We start from the raw sequence: 27851 nt of genomic DNA on the forward strand, positions 1-27851 counted from the left end.
TGGCCGGGGAGGGAAGGGGAAGAGCCTCGGTGCGCCGTCACACAGCAGCGCAGCTCGGCCAGGCATCCGCACCGGGACCCGGGACGGGCTGAAGAGGGGGGAAAGCGTCAAGAAAAGCCCATTGCGAGGTACAGCCCTGGTCTAGTAAGTCATATGTGCCGCAGACTTCAGAGGAGCGATCCGCAAGAATAATAACCGGATTTACAAAAGACAGGCAAACTTGTTTTCAAGGACCCAGAGACGCACATAACCGTAGAGGAACCGGGACCTGGATTGCAAAGTGTAACCATCTGGACCTCCAGAAAAGCGAGAGGGTAAGGACAAAAAGCATGCATGGACATGAAGGTGTGAGCTAACTCTCATTTGAGACTCGTGTGTCGGTCGTTGCTGGTGTGTGTGACTCAGACGCGGTCATTGGGGGGGGGGGTGTTAATTAATAACTTATGAGTTGGGGGGGAATGGGGGACCATTGGAAACAAAGGATTGAGCCGCGCAGGGGAGGGCGAGATGTCTGGATGTTTGGCGCACAGGGCAGTGTCTTTGGTGGGAACCGGCCCGCTTGGTTCGGTGCTGGTTTTGGGGATCCAGGGCCGGGCCGGGTCGGGCCGGACACTTTCCCAGGCTGCAGCCCCGTGTGTGGGCGTGGAAGTGGGCAGCCGAGCATGCACATTTGCGGGGAGACAATGCGCCGCTGTACACGGCGTTGCACGCCGTGTACAGGGGCGCATTGTCTCCCCGCAAATGTGCATGCTCGGCTGCCCACTTCCAACTCCGGCAGTCACTCCCTCTGCTCGGTACAGATCCGCACAGGACAATCTGCAGCACATCCCTCCCTGTGAGGGGTGAGGAAACGTGTCTCAACCTACCTTGCGCAAGCATGGCTGCATACAGAACATACTACATAGACTGTGCACACTGAACCACTGTTCAACCCACAGTCTTGATCCAGTGCACTCCACAACACAAATGCGTGCTAGTGACGAACAGTACTAGCATAACTCCACCTTGGGAGTCTGTGAGCATGCTCTGATGGTCCCTGGTGGCACATTGCCCTGTCATTCCCCTGTCAGCAGTTCTAGTGCATGACCCAGATCAAGTTAAGTGGACCTGCAAAGTCCTGCCAGACCTGCCGCACTTGCAGGGCTGCAGTGCAGGGGTGGGTGGGTGGGTGGGGGAGGAGATGTAATTCACTCTGATTCCGCCAAAGTTTCTACTTAATGCTGGAGGAAATATTTGTGACATATAGTATTTCCTCTCTGATTTGCACTCCATTTATCAGTCCTGATGATGAATGGGCGAGTCAGGCCTGAAAGCCTGTAGGGTGAAAAAGAGGATGATGGTGCCTTTTAAAGAAAAAACGCCACACAAGAAAACCAGCCGTAAAGTTAATAGGCCCACTGTTAGCTCCAGCGTTTCTGCAAACGACCCATTAAACAGCACCTAGTAATTTGCTGGATGGTGGCAAGTGGGGCTTGAAATATAGGGGGATTATACTGTAGCGTGTCTATATGATAAACAAGGATACTGAGGGGAGGTTTAGGGCTGTGTTTAATTTGAAAGAATAGTGGCTCTGATGGGAACCATCATTGGCTGAGGGGATATTTTATGATCCCGCACGGTGTCGTTTCACCAAGATGCCCGTTTAGCAGCCCACCACTCTGTTAAAGAAGCATTTCATTAGCTTCCCAGGTCCCTGCCTGCGCGGCTTTATCCCGGCAGCAGTCAACATTGTTCAGTCTCCTGTCAGTCGTACTTCTCAGGAGATACCAGCCCTCGCACTTCTGAGAAGTAAATACTGTGGTTTAAAGAACCCAGTCATCTAATGTGCAAGATAACATGATAACATGTTTTTGTGCTCTTTGCTTCTTCTGTGTCTTGTGTAACTAATCTCCAAAGTCTGGTGTGTGTAGGGATTCATAGCAAGGCAAGACATCACAAAACGCTGACAAGGCTAAGCCTCCTCTTGCTGAAGGAGAACAGTGTCTGTCTAGGTTTTTATTTAGGTGTATGAAGTATATTTCCAAGGCAGGAAGAGAGGCTGGGGAATAAAGCAGTACAAAAAAATCTATAGTTAAAACAAAGACTGTAAATGATATGCAATAAAACCCTACACACACACACACACACATTATGCAGCCCTGTAAAACAAAATTCTACTTTTTCTAAGTTGTTGGCTGTAACAGGAAGAGCTGGGGGGGGGTTGATAATTAACAGAGTTTGAGGAATGACAGCTGGAACGGAGGAGCAGGAGTCATTTTTTAACAGAAACCAGTACACTCTCTTTTCTCCGACATACAAAGTGGAAAGAGCTGCCTGTGAATAAGCCAGCAGAGCCAAGTTTAAATATAATGTTCTTATCAGTAACTGCTTCACTGCTTCTTCAAGACAGTTGGACTGTAATCTTTGGGAAGCCTTTTCACATAACAGAGCCTCTGCCCAGCAGTTCTGTCATGTGTTTGAGTCCAAGGCCCCGTGCTTTTATTTTTAATAGGCTGGGATTGTAGCAGTCAGATTGGACACATTTTCCAATCGATTAACAGTATCTTGGCCTAATTAAGTCTGATCTTCCCATTCAAATGACGGAGCCTTTGGGCTGCTGCATATTAGATCAGCTGCTTCTTTAAACCCCCTCCTTACAGACAGTTACTTTAAAGGTAAATCTGCTCGAATTTCAATTTAGCCAAGGCAGCTTTCGAGTCTGAGGCATGATGAAACACTGTTAAAGCAAGCGTTAATGTTGATCTAGTAGAGATTTTAGATATTCATGTCTGATTTATGTGATTCTGACTCCCATTCTATGAGAGTATTCTGTTCTACTGTGCCTTGACAGAAGGAACATCTTAACTGTGAATGCAGCAGAGCTGTTTAGTATTTAACCAGCATTAAAGATGCTTCTTTCACAACTTGGATCCAAGGCTATTAAAACAATCCTGTCTCTTAATTTCCAGCAGACAAGTTACTGGATCAGTCCCCTTGGAACCAGCTGTATTTTGTTAGTGTTTGCTTTGTAGCTATTATATCCCGAAGAAGTGTTTGTCTTGAAAGTGAAAATGAAGATTATGATTTACCATCTCGACACTGGGGGACACACAGTGTTCCTGGCCTTTGTGTGAATACTTCTTTGTTCGGGGATGGTTAGCTTTGCTTTTGAGTGAATGGAAGTGAGACGGACCTTTGACCTTCATTAGAATGATACAGGCCGGGGAGGGGAGACCCTGGCCTCATGCTCTGCCCGAGGCTATTGACGCTGGTCTGGTCAGTGTGACGGAGTGACCCCAGCTGAGATACGGAAACCACGTCCTGCAGCACATGGTCAAGGCCACTGTCTTTAAGTGCAGCAAAAAACCCTTACCAAGGACCTTTAAGACTAATAGATTGAGCTTCGGAGTCTTGCTTTCCTACAAAATAGGTCATGTGTATGACTCAGAATGCATACTTTGTTTGGGCAAAAACACCTTGTTGCATTTCAGAATCAGTGTTCCTCTGAAAATGCTTATTGTTGGAACAACCCCAGGCCAGACTTCAAGTATCCATTGAGATTGTCAGGATTGGCATCCCTGCAGTACAACCCGGCAGCTGGACCGTGCTTCTTGGCTGGTCTGTTCACTTAAGTGCTCTTGCCAGACTGCTGACGATGCACAGCATTAAAAAAGACGTGTATTTAATATGCCAGCCTGCCAACTACATGTCACATGTTAAAGTAAAGGAATGCAGCTGCTTTTTACTGATTCTGAGAGATTTATTACCATTTTAAAGTAGAATTTGCTATTTGCTAATCTCCCCGGCCTACCTCTCTGAAAGGTTGTGTTTAAAGTGCCAAGATGTCTGGTATGGTACGGACAAGAATTGGCCTCCTTCCCAGTCCAAATCCGTCTCCGTGCATTTTCTTCTGTCTGAAGTGCAGCTGGAGTGAAAAGCAAAGAGAACCCAAGATATCAGACAGCCTGTTTTTCAGAATAATCTTTACTTTAGGAAGTAGTCATTAAAGCTACCTTGGATGTCATTAGCAGTGAGTAGTTTGTTTATCCTGGAACCTCATCATGCTGTTCCTTCACAATCCGAAGGAGACTGTCCAACATGGTGTAGTTAGTTGTGTGCAGATTAGGGCATATTCCTCTCTCAGGAGAGTAATGGTCTTCATTTGTATTCCTTTGTTTTCAGTGTTGACTGGCTGGATGTCACACTGAGTTCTCAGGGCACTTTTCTGGTGCTTCCTCCATTCCCCTCATTATAACTAATTTAGAAATTGCCTCTGAAGAGACTTCTCAGAGCCGAAGAGTACAAGGGAACCAGCGTTGCAATTGCTTCAGAAAATGATTTACCAGAAGTGGTGTGGACACTAGTGTTGCACAGGCTGATGCGTTCCCAGTCTTGTATCACTCTAAATTGCATTCCCTGCTCAGCACTGAGAACGTTTCTCAGACTGTGTCTTCAGTTGATCGTTTATTTATTTGAAAAATAGCTAGCATGACATGCGAGTCATTTTCTCTGAGGACAAGGAAGTAAAATATTAAATAACCGGAAGGCCAGGTGGTACTCATGACTTTAATGTGTTTAAACGTTTTAATGGTATATAGTGTGCGCTGAATTCCAGTTTTTAGGTTACATTTGAGGACGTATACCATACATCGTGCTTGTAGGTCTCAGGGGTTTGTGTGTGAAAATGTATGTATGCCCACTCCTCCTCTGCAATCCAGGAAATTCCAATGTAAACTGTTTGTTTTTTCTGGAATTCGGGCTTAGTGCTAGTTGCTGTAGTTAGTAACTGAAGACTTTGACGTTTTGAGAAATGTTTATCGGGGGAGAGGTATATTAGCAAAATGAGTTTTATATATCTTGGGACAAACCACACAGAGGAATGCAGAGGCCAGATTGTTTGTAACGGGCAAGCACATGCTGAGAACCGACTTGTGTATACGGTTCTGGAAGGAACGCTTGATAAACACACAAAGCGAATAAGCTTTCCAAATATGGAGTGAGTGAAAGCTGGTATTTACTTATTTGCGGGTGGGTAAAGTAATCTGAACAGAAATTTGTTGCCCTGCTAATTGTGTTCAGTAAAGTGCGACTCAGTGTTTATTAGTGAAGTCTGTGTTTACATATGTATAGGTCAGAGCAGGGAAGGTTTTCAGTTCAGTGTGCTTTCTTGGTACAAGTACCTTGGCAATCTCTCTGTAGTTGTTTCAGCAGGGAGCAAACATTATACAGCTCTGCATTTCAAAACCTTGAACACTGCAAGCCTGCAACCACACTCGCAGTCCGATTGGCTGAGGCTGTGAAGAACCCAGACGTGGCAGTGTTTCAGCTGGCATCAGTTAGTTGTCTAGTCAGATTTCCGTAAGTGAGCAGGTGTGCCTTATCTTGTATCAGAGCACCGGTCTTTGCACAAGGCTGTTTACTGTAAATATCGTGTGTTTGTTTATGGGGAAAGCTGGAGCCACCGTAGCCGCTTGGTATCTCGGACTATGTGGAAGCTGTTCGGCACAGTGTGTGGTGTCCAGCAGAATTAAAGCAGCCCTCTGCATCAGACCATTACAACACGTAAGCTTGATTAACAAAAGTTCTGAATTAAAGCTGTTTGAGATCCTTTAGGCCTCTACTTGGTATTTCCTCAATTAGCAGCACACAAAGTCCTGATATCAATTAGGCTTGGATTCAGTAAAGTCTTTGAATTGAAGTCTGGTCTGGATTTATTTTCCTTCAGGGTGGTCCCATTAGCCAGTGGTTGGTGTACTTATCTCTGTTGCCCATCGAGGTTACTCCCATAGGTGTAGAACAGGGCTCCTGTCCCGCTGTGTTGTCCTGGAGGTGTGTGCCCCTTCACTTCATTCACTGCCAGGGAGCCGTATCTTGATGAAGAACAATGTCAGGATGTACTTGTGGAACAGAATGCTCATTGACTGCTAAACCACCCTTCCCAGTGTAATTAAAGCTTGAGGTGCACGCACATCTGTGTGGATGTGGATGTATGTAATGTGTATTAGGTCGAAGCGAATAGTGTAATAGAAACAAGTTGACAGCATCACAATGAATTTGAAATGTATATTTTGTGATAAGGAAGCTTATACTCGGTTACAAATGTTCTTTCACTTGCCTCAGGTGCTGAAACTAAAGGTTTGTGTTGGGGAGGCTTCTTCCGAGTTTGACATGCTTTCTGCAGCTTTATCTGATGAACCCGACCCAGGTCTGTGGGTGTGAATCCATTCATAATTTCCAAATCCTCAAATCATGCGTCAGTCTCTCCCTAATGAACTAGCGACACAAACAAACATTTGACCTGTCAAAACACTTGACTTCAGTGATGGTGGGTTCACTACCTGAAATGTTAATGTGGATGCGTTGTACACTTTTCATATTGAAGGGTTTAACTTTTATTTTTAAAAATTGCTTTATCGGACAACCTAAGCACCGATGTTTGTGGAAGTGGTTTACATTTGTTATACTACATTCGAGTGTAACTGTAAATGCACCTTGTGTAGGCCTCTCTGACCCCCATGAATAATTATAGCCTTGCTCAATTTTGGCTGCACATGAGCAAATAATTAGTTGAAAGAAGGCAGACCTGTTCAGTGAATGTTTTTTTCAACACCAAGGATGTGACTTGGGCACGCTGAAAGGAGCATACATTTTTCTCATTGTTATTTTGTCCTAATAAGTACATTCCAGTGATCTCTCCGAACCAACCCAGTGCGTTCAAAGGGCCTTAATTCCCAGTCGCAGACGTTTCCGTAACTCTTGAAAGAGACACCTGCCATATCTGGTTTTTACTTTATTTTTTTTGTATAGTTCAGTACGTACATGTATTTGTTTTTCTGTTTCGTAGCAGCTGTTGATTTAGATTCTCCTCTTGACTTCAGCACCACAGGAAAAGCTTCAGTCCCCAAATTTGTCGATTGTAAAAATGGCAAATGAATAATGCCTTTATGATATTTCAGGGAAATGAGCCGGTTTCTCATTGGGCTATATAACCGGTCACAGGTTGAGAGTTCCTCCTGTTTTCTGTCATCCAGCCATGATCAGTCGCTCAACAGATCTCCCTCTTCTCTGGGGGTCTCTTTGTTTTGTATTTGTTTTTGTTTTTTCCGCAGGGTTCGTCTGGTGACCGTGATTAAATATTAACTTGCTGAGTTTTGCTATGTGTTTAATCTATTGCACAGATTACCACCACTTGAAAGCCTCAAAGATCCAACACGGCACAATCCCATTCACAGGCCAATAGTTCCCCTTTGTGCTCCTTCACTGGTGTCGTTCTGCGCAGGCGATGACAGGTGGCAGGCAGTGTGTGCACGGCAAGCCTTGGAAAGCCCACTGCTGGACAGTTTTCTCAGGTGTTGAAAGAGCAAGGAGAGAAGTTTTACACCCCACTGTATTCCTAAAGCGGTTTGTGAGCAATGCATCTACTTATTGACAAGATTTCAGCTTGTGTCTTTGTGGCAGTTTCCTTTCAGGCCTACGGTTTGTCAGACCATTAGGTATCAGAAGGGCCTTTAGTTGCCACCAGGATCCTAAATAGTAGGCTGTAGATCGAGGGTCATGGTTTTCGCCAACATTCAGTGAAAGCGGACCTCTTAAAACTGCAAGATGCTTGCTTTTGGACATGCTGTAAAACCTGACAGGACGTGAGCAATGAATAACCAATAACGGCCCATCAATGAAATTCCTGCAGCAACTTTTAATCTATGTTTGGATTTGCAGTGCTTGCTCTGTAACACATGGGACAGCCCTGAGCTTTGGCAAACTGCCATGTTAAAATAATACAGCCAAAATATGAAGTGCAGGCCATTTGTTTGATAAATCTATGTAGAGGAAACATGTGAGGAGGCTGTTTTTATTTTTCTTCCCGTGTTTGTGTTTTTTCCTGCCAAGGGCCATTTTTTCTCTGGTTCCATTTGTTGCACATCTGTAAGCTCTTAAACACTCGGGACTTATCGTTCACCTACGAGTAATGGCTGCAATGTAGACATCTGTGCGCGCCTTTGCCGAGGATATTTGAACTGTCACTGATACCTCCTGTGTTGTGTATGAAGAACAGGCAGCGCTGCCAATTGCTGTATTTTCATTTTGGGTGTAATTTTCTCAGTTCCGTTCTTTTGTGAGCGCCTGTGAGAAGAAAATTGGAGGGTGTGTTCGGTGTGAGGAGGTGAAATATGAAAGAAAAGGCTATACTGAACCTTGGTGCTGTTATCTTGAGTGAGAAACCCGGCGATGGGGCTGCGGTGATGGTCACTGTGCGTCTGAGCGGCAGGGTGTCAGGTACGGGGAGATGTGCTGTTCATAAACCCGGCACCAATGTGCTCGCACACACACACACACTCTGAATGTGCTTATGCTGGGGGGGATTTTTGTTGGCCGTTTAGAAAGGGTGTGAGCGATAATGATAAACCTGACTGGAATTTCCTGGAAAATGTCCTTTCCTTTATGGCCTACCTGACCCAGGGAAGCCAGTGCAGTGAAGCAGGATAGAGAATACTTCACAGCAACCATTTCCATCACTCACTCATTCACCAGAGAAATAATTAATAACTTAAAAGACACAGTGAGGACCAAGCTTTTGACATTAATCTTGTGTTAAAAGACAAACACAAAAGCTATAATAAGGATAACTTTCATATCCAAAACATTAGTGTAAAATCATGTATTTCATATCTCGCGTTTATTTTGTGTGTGCACCTCTTTCAAATATCTTCTCTCCTTCTGTCTGTTAAAATGAGACGGATGTAAAGTTCAGGTAAATTGAATGTACCTATGTTGATCACAACTTTTGGTGGTTATGCACAAGTTCCTGTGTGAAGTTTGCTGGGCCTCTGAATGTGTGAGGCAGGTTGCAGAGGTGGCTGTCTGTGTCTTAAAGCTGCTGAGAGTCTGCGTTTGGTATTTGAGGTCGGAAAGTGGAAGTATGACCGGCTGAGGGTTGTGTTGGTTGCAGTGTGATGTGGCTTGAATGTAAGATGTTTGTTCCGGACACATCAGCTGGGTGAGAAACTGCTCCCAAAATGCATGATCACAGGAGGTGGGCTGTGGAAGACGAACCGGATGAGAATCAATGAAGTATCCCACTGACTCAGTCAATACAGGGATGTATTTTTAATCTGGAGGCTAGTTCAGCTCCACAGTTTTGTATGTGTTTACATATGACCTCAGGAGAGCTCTTGATCTGGCTCTCTACTGAGCACTCCTGACCAAAGAAGTCCAAACTGCCTTTGTCTAAGGGACTGGGCAGATCTCATGATGTCCCCAGATCTCCTCCAGAGGGTTATAAATTGAAAACGTCTTGGTTGAGCAGCTAATGAATTAAGCAGCAGCCAGCGCTGAGACCCAGACTTGAGAACTGTTAACTGTATGCGTCTCTGAACAGGAACTTTACCAAGACGCACTCAATCTCAATTATCCAAATTTATGAGGAACATGTTGTTTTACTTAAAAACCGTTGTAGTTACAGGGCTGGATCTACGGGCAGAGGTCTGTGCGTGCTGTAACTCCTGTCGGCATTGTTGCCCTGGTCTCCGCCTTTGGGGAAAAAAAAAAAAAAAAAAAAAAAATCACTCATACAATTTATATTAACCCCAGTGGTGTTCCTCCTTTGCCAGGAATGGACCACTCCAATTTTTAATTTGTTTTCCATCCACTGCTGTTTAAATCATTAAAACAGTGAGTCCCGCTTGAGGCAACTCTTGAAACTGGACGTTTAGTGTTCCCTCATGAGACCCGTATACATTTAACTGCGCACTGTAAAAGCTTTCATTTCTGGAGGCGAACTGATTATTAGTGTTATTATTAAGGCAAACAAAGGGGACCTTTTCAAAACGTTAAACGGCTCACAGCAACCCATCGCTTCGGGGGACAAGAGGATGTCGCATTGTGTGCTTTCTTTCATTTGCATGCAAAGGTACGTGCTGATTTAACACACAGGCCGTGACTGCTGGCTCATAGGCATGTGCTCGTGGACCGGGCGTTTGCTAAAGCTTTGTGTGTGTGTATGGGACGGATTAGGAAGGGCAAGAGCAGCCTATTTCCGCAGGGCGATTTGAGTTGGAGGGAAAGCATCTTGCATCCTCCCTTCCTGCTGACCCATTAAGGTCGATACCCTCCCTTTCTGGTCCCCAGCTCTCGCAGTCCCACAGTGCTTTGCCTGTCCTGTACAGTGCTGGTTGGATGGCTGGCAGGCAGACTGACCTCGTGTGTGTTTTCTGTGTGCAGTAATTGCTGTGTTTGCTGAACAGGGGCTCTCTCTGTAATGCTGTTATGAGACGCTTATCATAGTGGTGATTTAGCACATTTTTTCAATACAAAGTGGTGATCAAGAAAGGGAGAGGAATTCGTTTTGGAAGTGTTCATTAGTAGTTTTATCTTCTAAAATGCCCTGTTCTGCCAATGTTACTTTAATCGACTGCAACTACTCATACAAACCCAGACCTCTGTCTTAAATATGGCATCAAAATGCTCCTTACATTATCCAACAGGTTTAAATGCAAATATTTGATCAATTAAACTACTACAAAAAAAAAATCTTTGTCATGTCTAGCAAGAATTTGCTGGGGAGGGGCATTAAGGGTTAATAGTACCTGAAAAACAACTGTTCACCATAACCAGTGAATCATTTCGTCCAATTTGTTTTATGCAAAGTGAGAAACTGGATTAGGCTTCTTTATCTTTTCAGTTAAAATCGTTGGTGATCACATTTTAGACGGAAAAGGGGGGAGGGAGGAAAAAGACAAAGAAAGAAGGCAGCCAGTCAGGGAATAAAAAAGACACATGGTTGGAGTGATTGATCGGATGGACACAATTGTCCTCTGTCTGAGTTGAGCTTTCCTTCGCCATTTCTCGCTCTTCTATTGCAGCGGACTAATGAGGTTTGGGCACATTCCAGGAGGTTTAGGTAATGAGTTTCACAGACCCAGAATACAGTTCTCCTGAAGTGCGCTGTAAGCTCTGTGCCCTTGTCATGCCCATTCTGTGCTTTGTGTTTTTGTTCCCCTCATTTCAGGTTTGTAAATGTCAGGGCAGTGCACTGTTCTTTAACGCCAAGCTTAGTGTTTGTCCCATGAAAGGAAAACCAGTAGCTCCTCTCCTGAATAAGCAAGGGAGAGTCCAAGTCTCAACTAAAAACTAAAAAAAAAAAAAAAAAAAACTAGAGGGATAACTGAAGGGATTATAGTGCAAACGTATATAATGCCTTGCTTATTGGCCTTTCATACTTTTAAACCCATCGTGTTCTGTTTATTTATCATGTCTCATCATTTTTCAGATCTCTTCACGGCTGTCCCACTGAGAGTTTAAATCAGGGACGTGAAAACAAAGTGCGGCAATGTAAAAATGAGGTCAACATGAGGACAAGCAAATACCCTCCGTAACTGTATGGCATTACTAAAGTCACGCAGCTAAACGGAGGGTTTGGCTGGGCCGTAAACGGGGCGCCAGAGTTTCTTTGTGTAGAAGTGTCGTCGCTTCAGTCAGGCGCGCTCGGGGGTGAAAGGTCATGCCAGGGGCGGAGCTGTGCTCGGCAGGAGCCACGTTCAGTTTTTAGCTGAACAAATTACTTAATCCTGCAGTGGTTTGCCTGTGTGTGCCAGAGGCCTGGCTCCACCTGGGCGGTCTGTTCGCCATGAATACAGGGCTGCCTGTGCCGCGCCTGTACAACATGTTATCTTTATTAAGTACTGCGTCGAGTTGTGAAACTGAGGCTCTTTGTCTGTTAACACTTGAGGCAGGTTGAAGGCCGTGAATTCCCCTTCAGATAAATATAATCATATGTATACTGACAAACTGTAATTTATCATGTCCTTGATCTTTTAAAAATACAAGTCTCCAACTAAAATGGCCCCGGAGCACTTCCCTGTAGTTTAAAACCTTTCATTTCTACTTTACGACACCTAAATTAAAGTGCTTCTGACTAATGGTTTCGCGATTTGTTCGCTGTTGGAGATGTGGTGTTTTGGGGGCAGATTCAGCCAAATCGTAATTTAAAATAGACAATGGAGTCCAAAGCTGACAAGACTAAATGGCTGTCCTTTCGGTGTCTTGAGAGATTTTTCATTGCCGTCCATTTCATACTTTTTTTCCTTCGCTCCTTGGTCTGTCTGACCTTTTCAATCTTTTGTTCTGTCAAGTTGTCGTCATCCTTTAATTTGTTTCTTCTCCATTCTCAAATGTGATGCTTTTCTCTTGCTTTGGGATTTTAATCGCGATACTAAAATCACGTCTGTTTCCTGCATTATTTGACGTTGGCTCTCTAAAGGTACTGGCTACGAGCAGTTCTCTTGAAGCCATGTCTGCACAGAAATGTTGTTTTTGTTTGTCTGATCATTTTTTTTAACCAAGATCCAGTGATGGAAATATACTGTTGAATGAGTTTGAACAGAAATCCTTTGCAGTGATTGGGAGAGAACCTGGGAGAGAACTTTTTTTTTTTGTGGGTGGTGACTGTTTTCATGAACATGTTTTAATTTTTTCCAACCAAGCACACTTATCAGAAATTAAAACTCATTATTCAAGCCCTTATAGCAGTTTTGGATTGAGATTCAATCTTGCTTACTTGGGTGGAAATGTATGTTTGATCATTTCTTCCATTTGGCTTTTTGTCTTTGAAGAGCTCCAGAAACCCCTCCCCGAGTAGATCAGAGAGAGTCATTCATGCTTGAAGTTTTGTATTTTTAAGGACCTAAAGGGTTTAACTAAAACTGGAGACAATTGTGACTGAATCACTGTGATCAAAATCTCTTTAACTTTGATAAAAAAAAATATCAAACGTTTTTTTTCCATGAGGTTTTTCTCACATTGTCCGTTTGATTTAGATTCTAGACGACTGATGATCGGCTGAAAGGAAGGTGTGTTGGTGTGGCCCTAAGCCTGAGGTGGGGCCTAGGAAAATGAGCAAACACAAACTGAGATATGGCGTTGAAGTGAAGGAACTGGTGATTGATTTGTACAGTGCTCCATGCACAAAACTAATAGACAAACAACTCCCTGTTGAGCCTACCTACACTTAAACACAGGTCCCTCGCTACACATATAACTATAATAAATGCACAAGACAAACAGCGGCCAGTCCAAATCTGTAATCAATTCCACAGCCCCGCAGTCAAAGTGAATTTACTGTGAGGATTCTGCTTCTGCTTTTGCTTTTGCTCTTTTTTCCACTCTGCTCCTGTGGTGGTACTCCTTGCCTCTCCCCACCAGGAAGCAGTTCACTTTAGCCACTTAAGGGAGTGCAGGTGTGGAAGGGCATGGACTTCCGGGGGGGTCCCCGCACGTCTTGTCCTGCACAGCATCACATTTAGAAAAATACCAGTCATGGCGGTCACTCTGTAATGTTCCTCAAACTCACAGGTTGATCCTCTTCTCTGAGATCCAATTCCACTGATCAATGAGAGGGAAATGGATAAGCGTAGTGCAGTGTCATGTGTTCCCTGGCCACACACACACCTGTTCTATGGATTAAAATTCCACCCTATTCATTTGCATTAGTCCAGGAGCAAGATTAATGTATTTCTGTATTCATCAAAAGTTGTTGAAGAGTTCTGAAGTTCCAAAATTTGTATACATTTTAGATACCTATACGAAGTCTTAAATTAGATCATTTGCATACAGATGAATATCACAAAGGCCTAGAACAGATGTTGTTTTACTCCTGCCTTCAGACTCTGTTGCTTCAGAGTATAATGATGTCCCTTCACATACTATTGACATTCCTCATTTGGTATGCCAAGACTTCTGTTAAACAAACTGCTGATTGGCTGTTGATTGATCCCTTTGTCTCGCTGTCTGTCTGCCTGCTGCGGTTCCTCAAAGATTGGATTAGCATTTAAATGGGTGGCGTTTCTTTTGTAAGTAGTCCTGATGACGATGTTAAATGAACTGACAAAGTGGGTTACTCAGGATGCTCATCTGATATCCCTTTTGTACAGAGAATTTACATAGGAGTAGTGACCTGTTTTAAGTTGAACAAAGGCATGTGTTGAAAAGTTGAGGGCAGGCTGAGGGTCCCATCAGAGTGTGAGGCGTGAGCAGCAGAAGGAAGGCATTTCTCCCACTGGAAGGGAAAGCACTGGATGCATTTATTTAGGACCTCTTTTTTTGCACAGCAAGTTTGCATACCTGGATATAATGCTAACTAGCAGGAGTGCTTACATGATGTCCCTTTGAGGAGAAACAGAACTTTGCTTTCTGTCAGCAACACTGACAAAGGTGAGTGCTTTTTACTATTAAACTAAGAGCCAAGTAATTTCGGTCTTCAGCGGTGATGATAGAGCTGGAGAGGCCATACAGACTCGCTGCTGGCCAGTCTGTAACAATCCCACTTAATGGACGTGAAGAGGCTATGCAGGAGTCTGGAACATAACCCAGCTGCCCCCACTCTCCAGGAGTGTGTGGTGAAGGTTACAGCCAGGCGATGGGAGGGATGGACAGTAATGGAAGAGCTGGCAACTGGTATAGTTGTTCAGTACCAGTGTAAGGGGGTGGAAAAAAAAAAACTATCAGCACTCAGATGTTGCCTTTTATAGCTGTTGCAAAGAAGTGCATTTAAAAAATACATGGCTGTATTACCTAACATAATTCATAATTTACAGAGAAGTGTCCAATGCAATTACATGTATTTATCCGACCATTCTGCGTGAGGGAAGGTTGTTACATAAACTCCAGGCTCTGCCAATGTTCATCACTTAGTGCTACAATCATATTGAAGTAGGCTTGTGGACAGTCCGGAGTTGCTATGGGTTTTGGCTATGGCAAGCCTTCTCTCTCCGGCTCATGTCATATGACTTCTGTTAAATTTAAAAGCCAAACTCACATGACCATACATGGCAGAAATTAAGTTTTTTCCTCCCCAAAACATTACATAAGAAAATGAAAAGAAAGGTACAATTTTAAAAATGGATTACTCACTACATGCTTGTTTATTGTGGTTTACTCAGTGCCTGAGGATGAGAGGGCTGTGTTAACAGTGCTGGAAGATGTTGGCATGAAACCTCTGCCTCCAAGCTGGAGATTATGGCTCGGGGACAGTTTTATGGTGTCAGTGGTGGGATCAGCAGCAGCAGCAGGATCAGACTGTTTAATCATGTACTCTCCTGTGAACCAAACATTTCCCTATACACTACACTACAAAAGGCCAAAGTCAGTTTCTCGGTTGTTGTTCAACATAATAGCTGGTTATAAGTGGACCCAATTTTGACTGATTTTGTTAATACTGAAACTAAAAAGCACTGGTAGAGGGTTTTTCCCCAAGCATGGTAGAGGGTTAATGGGAGTTGCTCTGCTACCACATTTGTTACTAATCACCACTGCTGATTGTGAAAGGTAATGATAGAAATAGAAATAAATGCAGGGGGTGATGCAGCTGTGCTCACTGTCCAATGGGTATTGTCGAGTGTGAAAAGATGATTTAGCTAATGTTGAAATTATTGTAATAAGACTATTCTTTCTAATGTTTGGAGTATAAACATCCCTTACCTGTTCCTGATCCCAGAAAAGCCAAATCATGCTTTGTCTGCCAGGATGCCATGGCAAACAGTGCCCTTTGTTTGAATAGGAAATACCCTTTTGTTCAGTCAGTGAAAGTGAATGCTTCATTTTGTAAAAGGCAAGCTATTATTGCTATTGATCTTTGGTGAAGGTCTGTTACACATAACTGCTGCATATTTGTTGAGCAAAGTCATTTGTTTAAAAGCCGATTTTTCAAAAGCAACCATTGGAGCCTAGTTACTCATTTTACAATGAAATGTCTTTTACAGGACTAGCTGGAAACAACAGTGTAGCTCCTTCCATCTTCAGTAGTGGTATTCCCATTCCATCTGTGATTCATTTGAATTTGGTTTATTCATTTGGTACTTTTTACTGTGCCTGTCTTGCTCTTGCTGCTTAATCCATTTTAAATGTTTTTTCTTGTGTGTGCAGAAAGACACACACTTCACTTCACTGGCGCTATGCATCTTTTGATGCCAGCTTTATAGCAATATGTTAGCTGAGTAAAGCAACCATCCCTATAAACCTGCTTTGAAGGATTTCTCATGGGATTCTCAAATCCCATTTTATCTGCTGCTGCAGCTAATTAACAGCCTCTTTTAAAAAAAGCTTAGGCCCCTGTGAGGCAAACTGTGAGACTTCCTGCAGAGTAGCATACAGCTATCTTCTGCACTTTGATATTGGCTTAATCCTTGCAGGTTTATAATGTTCATAATAAACTGGAATGAACATTCGGTGAACAGGTTTTGGGCAGAACAATGGCAGTGAGCGAATCGCCTGAACGCTTTGGAACCCATGATCAGTCTTGAGAACAAAGAGAGCCGAACGAGCACAAGATGAAACCCGGACGTTGAGGGATTCTGGAATCCATTTGAATGTTCCTTATTGGTTTCTTGTCTTGAAAGGTGGAGTGTTCTGTGTCTGGCTGATCGTGTTTGAATGGCATCAGGGGCGTTCATCTGTGTCATTGTTATCCTACTGGACATGATTGTTTTGGAGAAATTACATATACACAAAATACATTTTCAGTTTTTCATTGTTCACAACATGTCCTACAAAATATTGGCCAGTCTACATGGCTGGTATGATGTGTTTTGTGTTTTGTTTCTATCCATGTGGACGTTGGCAGGTGAGATATGGGATCTGGTGTCAAGGGTGTGTTAAAACAAAGGGGGGGTGATGAGTGTAGTGTGACACTTATGTGAAAACTTGAGGCAGGAAATCTAAGCTGGTTGAGAGACAAATGGACAGACAATGGGAAGGTGAGAGGAAACTGAGAGGTTGGATCTAGGGCTGATATGTTTAACATTACACACTTTCTCTTTTTTCGTGTGCTTATTGGAGTGCAAGAATGGAGGGGGGAGGGTGTCAGAAAATGCACCCTGGAACAAAGGCATCTTTGAGTGATCTAGTTAGGGCTAGCTAGAGTGTGATCGTTGTTTTTGCTTGTTTCTCCCTTCAGACCATATTTCTTTTTTTAAGAGTGTCAAATTAGTGCATATGTGTCTTAATCTGATTCAATCACTTAATTTACATTGTATTAATTTCCACTGTTGAGCAACGTGTGTGCATGTAAGCAGAGCAACTCCCCTGAAATCCAAATCCCTGATAGAAGGATTTGTTGTTGCTGCTGTTGTTGGTTTATTGAAGTCGGAGGCTAAGTTACCAAAAGCGCAGGCCTCGCTCGTCCATAGGCCTATGTTTGGAAGTAAGGCAGCTCTCCTGTCCTGGGTTGCCCTGGAGACCTGAGCAGGTAAAGGAGTGAGGGAGGTTAAGCAGAGGGATGGATCACAGCCAGTACTGCAGGGCAGGCTGGGAAGGATTGGGGTGAAATGACTACAAGTTAGCACAGATGTTGCCCATGGATCGCCTGTTCGATACACATCTTAGATTGTTTGTACAGGAGAAAAGCTTTTTGTCTGGCACATATTTTCCAATTGAATAATTTGTGCCCCTGCTGGAAAGGGAATTAAACTCAAGGAGGTCATAGTTTCTTATTATAAGTGCGTCACAAAATGCCAGCAAGACAGATGGGAGTTGGGTCTGCAAAAGAGAACCATGACCTTGAGCAATTCCCATACTGGCAGCCAGCGAATCGGAGGGTCTCCGTCTGTGACTGGCAGTGAACTGATGACCCCAGATGCTAGACAGACAGTCTGGGAAGCCCATTCCTTATTTAACAGACTACACATGGAAAGTCACATGCCACAGCCCTGAGGTTTCTTTGTAGGTTTTACTAAGTGGTACAATCCAATATAATGCATGATTGTGTCCCTTTTTCTGCCAGCAGATGTGGGTGTGCTTGAAGTGCACCCACCCTTGGGTGTTTCTGAGGAGTTGAGTTCACCTTCTCCCCCAAGATCCTGTCATTCCCGGGTCTGTCTGACTCTGTAACTGAGTACTTGGATATTGTTTACTTTGTAGCTGATGCCTGGAAATCTCTCCATGAAAGATTAGTCATTTTGTGCGGTGACGTTTGTATCGGGTTAAAAAAAAACATGCTGTCTAGAACAGGTTAATTAACCTGACCTATTGTCAATGGTCATAGTACTGTTTAGCTTGTACAGATCTTTTCAGAGAAGGTTAATGATTGACTTACCTTGTAGTTAATGTTACCATGGACAGGACTCCGTATTTCTACAGTTATTGGAGTGAAACTAGGAATCAAATCCCAGGTGGGGCAGTACTGTTGTACCTTTGAGCAAGGTACTTCACTTAGATTGCTCCAGTAAAATGCCCAAATCCCCCCCACCGGCGCATTCTGCCCACCTGTCCGTGTTGCCTCCTTTCAGGTGAACAGTTGGTCGGATAATTAAATTGGGGCCAATTATGTAAGGTGTGACCTTATTTGGAGAAAAGCAGGAAAACTAGCCATGTTTGATTTTCTACATTCCTGAGAGGTACGTGGTGAAAAATGTGCATGAGGTTCATGATCACCTATGTCATCCTTCCTGTACTATTAAATGCATTCATAGTTTGTTTTTAACTCCCCAGTTTGACATGCACAAGGTGATGTCTGATATGGGTACTCCAAAGTTCTGGTCTAGTCAGATCTGTTGAATTGATACCTGATAAGACTGCAATGCCAGCTGTAATAGTTGTCATTGTTGGGCCCTCAAATCTACTTTCTATATGAAAAACCGGTAGAGCTGCAACCTGGTGGTGCTACTGGCATCACATCTTCACTGCAGTAAACAGGCAAGGTTGGTAGTCGATTGGCAGCAACTTCTTCCTGAAGACAGACACGAAATCAAAACCACCGCAGGGTACCGAGTGAGTGTGGACTAATTTTGCTCGCCGTGCTCACTGTGCTGTTGTCACTGTGGTTTTCAACCATTTCCCCCCTCTGCCAGTGACTCGGCTGGGTGGAGGCAGGGCGGTGTGTGCGACTGTTCCTAAGATGCAAAGCGCGCAGCCTCCCCTCGCCTGCTGCAAAGCACAACTGCTTATAACTTCCTCACAGGGGTGACATGAGCTGTGAGCGAGGATGCCGGAAAGGAGAGGTATACTGATCTAACATGCGGGATGTTTTCACGCCAAGGGTGTTGAGAATGTAAAGTCTATATATTGCAAGGCAGAAAGTGACAAGTGTGAGTGAGTGGTCATGTCTTATTTTAGTGACCTATATGAAAATGGACACATCCATCTTTTATTTCAGTGTCCGTGTTAAGGGATTAGTAATCTTGTTCCTAGTGAAGTGCTGACTATAGGAGATTGGTTTCAGTAAACTTCAATTAATCGACAGGAATTGGTGTAGATTTGAATGAAGGTTTAATTATTTTAGCCTAAAGCTTATATCTGACTAACTCTTGGAATCTCCAGTAGCTGGGACATGAGAATACGAACGGTAACTTGATCTCTTTATGATGTAAAAGCCAGAACAGGAAATTGAACGATGCTATACAAGATTGTAATGTAGGTTTTAAGCCGTGCTTAGAAAGCTGTTGAAGTCGTTTTTTTCCAAGTAACTGGAGATGTAAAAATGTTATTTATTTCAATAGACTGCTAGACTGCGTGGCTCTGGAGTCTGCCTGGGAATTATAAATGCATTAATGAAAAATCCTCATTTGATTTCACATCTGCCATTTTGATTGCAGTTCTGTGCAAGTCTAACGAACGTCATTGGGAAATGTGAGTGATGCAACAAGTGTTTATTCAAGTAATATTTTTTTTCTCTGCATGAGACACAACTGCAGGTGACTGAAAAACTGTCCGTATCTCTTAGCATCTCTGTGTTGCTCTGTATTTGGAAACCTCGTGTCCTGGATCAAGGGCAGCATCTGCAGTGAAGCACAAATATTCCTCCTGGTTAGCCATGTTGTTTTGTGTTAAAAACCTGAGTGTCCTACAGAGAAGGTTGAAGGTTTGTGCTAACTTCATTTAAACTATAATTTAAAAGCTGAAAATATTTAATAGGGTAATAAAGAAGGAATTAGCAAGTATGACTAAATGGAAATGGGATCAAGTCAATTATGTAATGGAAAAGACTGCTCCTCGTGGGTTTTTAAAATAAAAAGCTACCATTTCTACACCATCATTATTTTAACAACATAAAGCCTACACATTTCTGCAAGTCTAATCTCCCGTCCCAGTCGCAGTACAGAGCAAGGTTTGGACAGTTGCCAGCAGTACAACTGAAAGGATTTAGAGGCTTGACTTTGAGCACAAAGATGAGAGCATGGTACAGGGGGGACTGTGGAAGGGGGGCGACCCTCGTCTTTCCCAAGGGCGTCTCCCTCTCTTCAGTAGTAGTGTGGTCTCTAGTGACTGAATTTCCCCGCCCTCATGCTTTGCACACTGACTACACATTTTGAGTTTCAGTTGATTTCTGTGTTGTTGTACCCTATGGTTTCGCACAGTGCTGTCTGAAGTCATCCTCTTTCAGTGTGGTTATCTAGTATGGCGATTCCTGTCTGAAACTGTCTGTGTAGGATGTTCATGCTGTGGTCTACTTAAGCTGAGCCACACTGTATAATTAAGATCTGATATTAAAACATACAAGGTACTATGGAATACTTTATATGTCATGCTACAGTTACATACTACATAATTTACTGTGTTTGGAACAGTTTTTTTTTTTTTTTTGGTGCCCAGGAACCATAAGCTGGTTGCTGAATTTGACTTTCAATGGAAGAGGAATTTTAATCAAACAAAAGCGAATTTTAAAAGCGAGTGGTCCGTTTTTCTTCTGTCCCTCTTCCCTCTCTCGCCTCCCGGTCACCCTCGCCACAGTCACACTAGAGTCCCGAGATTTAAATGCCGGTTGCTTAGAGCAGCAGAATTGCATTTGTAAGTCCTGGAAACTTGTGATCCCCAGCAGGGATAACCTTTAAATTTCTAGTGCCGAGAATGAAGTCGGATCCGCAGCCTCTCCGTTGTTCGAGGGGAGGGCTGATTTGACTGCTCCCGTCGGCTGGTGGTGGTTACTAGGAAACTGAACCAGGTTACCGGGCGTCACTAAGACGCTTGTTTTTGTTTTCTTCTTTCAGGACAGAAGTGATAAGAATTTCATGGGTAATTACAGATGCACTGCAGATGTCAACAACCCTTAGAAGAATGTCTCCCCATTTCAGGTTTTGCTACATTTGCCAACTTTTTGTTGACATCCAACTGAAAGAGTTTCTCTTCTACTTTTGTCTTGCAGGAGTGATTCACAGGGATGAGGCATGCCTGAATCTGGAGCCTACAGTGCCTGTTCTGGGGTACTGCCATGGATGTGACCCTGCGATACCAGGAAATGCTTGTGCCCTGACCTTTTGCCAAAATAGTCCACTTTCACAAAATTGAAAGCAAAAGTAAATTAAACTACAGACTTACTTAGAACTGATAGGAAGCGCTTCCCTGTCCTGTCATTTTAATTTTCTCTTTCATCGTTTTACTGAAGCTCACACAGCCATCACAATGCCCATCCTAAAGCAGTTGGTGTCCAATACGTCACAGTCCAAACGCCGCTCACGGGCCGACCTCACCGTGGAGATGATCAGTGCCCCATTGGGAGATTTCCGCCACACCATGCATGTGGGCCGGGGGGGTGACGCTTTTGGCGACACTTCCTTCCTTAGCACCCGCTCCGGGGAGCCCCCTCGGGAAAGCGAGGCCCGGCCGCACTCCCCCAGCCCCAAACCAGGACTCCTGTCCCGCACTTTCCGCCACAGCAAGAGGTCCCAGTCGGTGACACGGGCTGACAAACACGAGTCCACTCTGGTGCCACCCCGGGGCTCCCCCACCTTCGTGAAGAATGCGGTGTCCCTGCCCCACCTCAACGACGACGACATGGAGAGAGGGGGCGGTCGTGTGCCCAAGAGCCTCTCCTCCAGCCCGCTCAAAAAGCTGCCAGACTACGAGAAGCCCGTGAACGGTGCAGCCGCGGCTGCCACCGCCAATATCAAGACTTTCGACCCCGAGCTGGATGAGAGAGACTTTGGCGAGCTCACAGATCTGCGCCCATCATCGCCACCGAGACTCGGAGGTCTAAAACACGCCGAGTCCATCATGTCCTTCCACATCGACCTGGGCCCATCCATGCTGGGTGACATCCTGAGCGTGATGGAAAAGAAGCCCTGGGAGGAGGACGATCTGGGCTTCGAGGAGGGGAAAAGTAGCGAGGGGAGGGGGTCCCCAACGCTAACGAGCCATGCTGGGGAGGGCGAGGAGATGGAGTCCCCAGCGAGGCCTGCCAAGGTTTTGGAGAGCCAGGTTGATGCTGGTCCCTACACCCCAGAGCCCCAGCCCCGGCATCATCACCTAGACAGCTGCTCTGTGTCCAGCGCCGGCTCGGCCACCCTGGAGGAGAAACCAATTACCGCCGAGAGCCAAGCACAGGGGGACACGGACAGCGCCAAGTTTAGCTCACAACAGGGGGAGGATGAGAAAGATTTCTCTTTCATGGATGAGGATGACGATGAAATTAGAGTATAAAGAAACGAAACAAACAAAAAAAACACATTCCCAGTAAAGTTAGACTAAGACTGAAAGTACTAGATAGATTGCCTCACTCTCACCAGAGAAAGGGAAACTGCAGTCCAGTCCACCCACCAGCAGTTTTCGTGTGAAAGGAGAATCTTGCCAATATAAAAATCTGATTAGGATTTTTATATTCCCTATTGGAAAAACTTTAAAAACTTTTTTTTAAGTAGAACTCACCCCCTTTTCTGTAATTCTTGGTGCATTTATAGTTCATTTTGAGAGAGGCTGCCCATCCAGTCATTGGTTTAACTAAAGACCATATCAAAGGGAAATGCGGGTGGAATTCAGACAGCAGGGATTGGTAAGGGTAGAAATCATAAAACGCATTCTTCACATTTTAAACTTCCTTCCTCGAGATGTACAGCCAGGTTGATCATACAGGGTCTTATTACTCATTAAATTCAAAAATCACTTTGCAGGCCAGTGAAAAGACATTCAGCTGTAATATTATAGGAGTGCTCAGACATCTACAAAAGCACATTGCTGCTGCTGTTGGTACAGTAGTAATGCACAGTCACATCTGCCTCCGACTGCAGACGGCGGCTACAGGCAGTGTCTAGTACACGTTCCTCCTTGTCAACATTAGTCGTCCGTTATATTTCTGCAAGGTTTCGTCGTGACACGTTTTTGCATACTAAAATATATTTCCATATCTTCACACATACACTGACTTGTGCTAGGGGGAAATGGGTTTATTTTTATTTTATTTTTTTGTTAGTTTCAAACACAGAAATTTGTTACCCAAGTTAAAGAAATACGTTGTACAACACAGGCAGAAACCAGGTGGTGCCCTATTTTTATTTTCTAGGTCTTTTCAGACAGGAAGCTGTATTTCTTTGCATAACCACAGCACATATGTTCAAGGTCTTAGCAGACTCAATACGGGGGCCTGCAAACCCTTCTACGGTAATAAGCAAGGCTGAATTCAGGGAATATGTACTTGTGCAGACTCTCTATTAAGGCATGGGGAATCAAGATGAGTGAGTTTGAAACCATAATAAAGATAAACCTCTCCAGTCACCAGAGCCAAAGTAGATAACAGCCATGGCAAGGGCACGGCAATCTTCCACGGTTTTTGCTAAGTCGAGTTTAATTCCACATTACATAACTGCCCTGACATCTTATTGGACTGAGGGTGTTGGGCCAGGTGCACATGGACTCCAGTTTCCCGCAGCCCTGAAACAGCTGTGCAGACATCTTTATTAACCTCTCTAACCATGTGACTTCAGAGAGGTGGTAGAGGAATGTTGTGAGTGGGGAAGACCTGTGGCTTCAATACAGGTACATAAATGATTTGTGTCAGCATCTCCTCCTGTCAAGTTTCACTGACATTAACATTATAACAGTAGCAGGGTGGTTTCTTGTCATAATATTGTCAATTTTTATGGTTTTAAATCTAGGACCTCTAAAGTATTAATCTAGTCACAACTTTGGTTTATCTTTGTCATCATCTGACCACTTCCTGTAAGTACCTGACGTGAGTGGAAGAGGAGCTAAGCTGCTGGGATATCATTTCCTGCTCCAGCTGCTTTATGGGAATTGTAGTACTTGGATGGGAGTGAGTTTCTGAATCATGCATGTGCCAGTTGCAACCGACAAGGGAAACTAAAGAGCAGAATAAAAGCTGGAGATTATTAAAATGCTTCATCCTTCAAGACTCGCACTGTGTTCTGGGAGTGAGTAGAATTTATATATAAATATTATTTAGTTGTATTTTTGGTTTTGCTTTTAAGGTACTCAGTTTGCTCGCCAAATTTACCGTTCAGCTGGTGTTTGAGCTGGATCGGTAATTCAGGGCATAGACTTGAACCAAGAGTGCCCAGGCTGCCTATTACAAACGAGAGTGGCCTTTGATGGTTTCATAATATGGACCAATCACGATGCAGCACAATACCGAACCTATGCCTGAACCAACCCAGCTGTGAACTGTGATGGAACGAACTGTTATTTCTTTTTTTTTTTTTTAATCCAAGTGGGCTGAGGAAGCAAAACAAATGACAAAAAAGTAAGACACTAACTTTTCTACAGATAAAGACTTTAGAAATCTTTGATTTATGTATTTTGTATTTTAACTGAAGAAAAAAAAACATTGGGGGGGGGGATACAAAAATTAAACCTGTATTTATCTGAAGTGGCCTTTCCTGAAAACTGCATGAGAAATGGTGCGATTTTTACTGCAAGCGTTTGAATACAAATAACCAAACTTAATGGAGAAAGGTAAAAAGACAAATCGGAGCATGGGGTGTTTCTGACGGAGGTTTACTGAAGAAATTTGGTCAGGTCAGCATGGAGACTAAATTTAATGCTATACAGCTTTTTGGTCGATTTGTTCGTATTAAGAAACATGAGTTTTCATCAGAGCTTTTTGTTTGCAGAGAGATGGAGGGCCATTTTTAATTTAAGTAGTTCAAATGCTTGCAACATCAACCACAAAACACTCGTTTGAAACTTCCGGCTGAAACATCTGTAAGTGGTGCAGTAGGCCGCCAACAGTGCCCTGTATTGTAAAGCCCCAGAGAAACAACACCATTGTATCCAGATGTTACATATCAGACAGGCTAGTCTTGACTTTGCCAATCTGCACATCAGCTACGTATACTCTGCTGTTGTGAGCTTTTATGGCCAACATCTGTATTAGTGTTTTTTTCTTTAAGGAAAAATAAAATTCCATACTTGCATTTGTTTTTGTTTTAATTGCCTTTGTTTGTAAAACATCTTAAATTGCACTCCTTAAAACTGTCCACCATAAGGATGTCCAGTCTAAAAGACAAAGCATATTGAGAATCTCGTATGCTTATCGACTGGCAGTGGGGTTGGCTTTAGAAATAATGATAACTCTATCCTACTTAATTAAGACAAAATCTAATGAGAAAACAATAGTGTATTGAAGTGCACACACTACAGCTCCAGATCTAGTACACAAGCCAACATTTCAGTCTTTTATTGGATAGTCGTGCAGCAACTTGTAGAAGCCCCTTTTGATGTGAATTGCTGCACTGAAAACTCCTTCCCCTTTCACTGGCTGCCTGAAGCTGTAAATAGTCTTAAAAACCATCTGGGTCGTGTTCTCTGCAAACATTGTACGCTCAATCATACAAGCGCTGTGTGGGGAAAATGGCATCAAGGTCCAGAGTTTTGGTTGGACTTTAGCAAGAGGGTGCTGGCTTACTATTACAATCATCCCCAATCCCAGTTTGTGCAGACCTGAGATCAGAAAGTTAATTGAATTAATCCACTCAATGGTTACTGGTACCATGTGCAGATAAAATGTCTTATTTTGCTATATGAGAGAGGAGAGTGAAAATGTGGGCATGTACAGTCACTTAAGAGGTCTGTCTAGGTTAAGAACCATTGTTGGACCACTTTAAAATTCAGTTAAGCCCTGTAACAATATAGTGCCATAATTTGCTGCGACACTAAACTCCTTTTATTGCTGTGGAAAGTTTTACAATTTAAGGATTGACATATTCTTGGACAAAACTTATTTTTTCAACTTAAAAGTGCCAAAAGGATTTCAAATAAATATCCATTTTAAGATTTAGATTGAATTGACGTAAAAACCTGTTATACCTTCCTAATCATCGGATCATTTTAGGATTACAGCACCATGAAGCGATTTTGTACAAGTGAGCCCTGGACTAAATTATTAGTTGACAATGACTGTCTCGGAAATTAACCAGAAATTACACATGATCATTACAGGACCGATTGTCTGCTCTCTTTCTCTAAAGTCAGACTGCGGAGGGGACCTGAAACGCACTGCTCGACCCCGTCAAAGCAAAGTGTGTAAACCTCTGAGAAACGTCCCGTGTTCGTACTGCGCAATAAAATTGGATTCGGAGGCCGTATCTGTGTGCTCTGCAGACTTGGATCAAACTTTACCACTTCTACCTGGCTGATAGCTGTCAAAGGTGCCCAGAAGGACTACGGTCAGCAGATGACATGAAGGATTGATCCCGTGTCGTCCCCACACTCTCCTTTTTGAGTGGTTCAAATCCCTAGCCGGTGTGCTTTATGGCAAGAGAGATCAGTATGTGATCTTCCTATACATTAGAAATCCCATGTCGTACTCATGTTGACAATTCCCTTGTTTGAGATTATGCATTAAAAATAAAATTTAAAAATGCAGGAGTATATTTGTTAGGAAACATTTTTACAAACATGTTCAACTTTAGGTTATTGTGCAGTAGCTCTTTAATGTCTAGTACATGATGTTCCATCTCCCCATCCCATCTCTATCTCTCGCTGTATAAATATGTATAAATATATATATATATATATATATATATATATATATATATACTTTCTGTTCCTTCCTCTTCCAAATAACAAGTATATTTTTCAATAAAAGAAAAGCTGGTAATCTGCCCTTTGTTAAACTGTGCCGTTGTGCGCGTCTCTTTGTTTCAGTTGTACTCCGAATGCCTAGGTGATTGTACTGTGAATGCAATGGGCCGGTTTATTTTTTCCTATTTTTATGAGGAATCTACTGCAGCTTCTTTCAGGACTTTGAGGAGCACAGGTTTCATTAGCACATGTGTTTTGACTATCTGCAGGCAATGTGTGGACTCCCAAGTGTCCCAGTTAGACTGAGAAGGGTTAACTTCCTGAACACACATACGTGTCCATTTCCAGAATCTTACTTCATAATGGGTCAAACCGCACCAGAGCCCTTGCTCCTCATTTCCCCTCATTCTCGATGGTTGACTGTTCAGAGGCCAGGAGTGACTGTTTTCTGCATGCGCGGTTTGTTCCGTTTCAGGGGACTGAACCAGTCATTCCCATCGTGTTAATCTATTTGAGAGCTTGCCTGCTTTGTAGAGGCAGAGGAGAGGGGCTGTGAGCTAGATTAGAGTGAATTACTGAAACTGAAATAATACTAGACTTAACACATAATAGCAGTGAAGTGCTAAAAATCAAACCACAAATGCCCAATTTGAAAAGATTACTGGTCACAAATTATCAATTTCATAATTATGTCTGTAAAATGATAAAGATGCGAGTTGCAGCTGTAGGTCTTGTGTTCATTACATCAAAGAACTTACACAAACTCTTGGAATACATAAAACAAAATCCCTGCTTTTCAGTTTAATATAAATATCTCTACTGCAGGATTCAAATAAACTATAAATCCCCAAACGTGAGGAGGACAGGGATGGGCAGCGGGCAGCTCACCCTGTAGTGAGGAACTGTGCGTCCACTGAACTGTGTTTTTCTAGAGGGGGTCGATGCCAGGCCTGCTCACAATGCCTGCTTTGTGTCTGGCAAGAAAAGGCTGAGGAACAATTTGTTGTCTGTGGTAAAAGAAAAGAATACATTTTGTGAAGAGGGAGAATGAGGAGTTTGCTGGGGGAAACAATAGAAGTGATGTTTCACAGAATTACTTTAGCAAGTGGAGCGGGTGGGGTGGGCTGGGAGCTGTT

At 43.4% G+C, this 27851-nt stretch overlaps 1 protein-coding gene across 4 annotated transcripts; it reads left to right on the plus strand.

Annotated features, from left to right (window-relative positions):
- On the plus strand, positions 1-26811 carry cdc42ep4b (CDC42 effector protein (Rho GTPase binding) 4b). Of its 4 annotated transcripts, none has more exons than XM_066704466.1 (3): positions 1-144; positions 232-314; positions 21107-26811. In XM_066704466.1, the coding sequence occupies exon 3, from the start codon at positions 21364-21366 to the stop codon at positions 22378-22380; it is 1017 nt and encodes a 338-aa protein (XP_066560563.1). In that variant the 5' UTR covers positions 1-144; positions 232-314; positions 21107-21363; the 3' UTR covers positions 22381-26811. The 4 variants fall into 4 exon arrangements, with proteins under 4 accessions (XP_066560563.1, XP_066560564.1, XP_066560566.1 ...); XM_066704467.1 differs by having other exon boundaries at positions 1-128; XM_066704469.1 differs by lacking the exons at positions 1-144; positions 232-314 and adding an exon at positions 13991-14184.
- The last annotated feature ends 1040 nt before the right edge of the window (positions 26812-27851 follow it).

Source organism: Amia ocellicauda, chromosome 5 (assembly GCF_036373705.1).
Source record: "Amia ocellicauda isolate fAmiCal2 chromosome 5, fAmiCal2.hap1, whole genome shotgun sequence".
In the NCBI taxonomy this organism is placed as follows: Eukaryota; Metazoa; Chordata; class Actinopteri; order Amiiformes; family Amiidae; genus Amia; species Amia ocellicauda.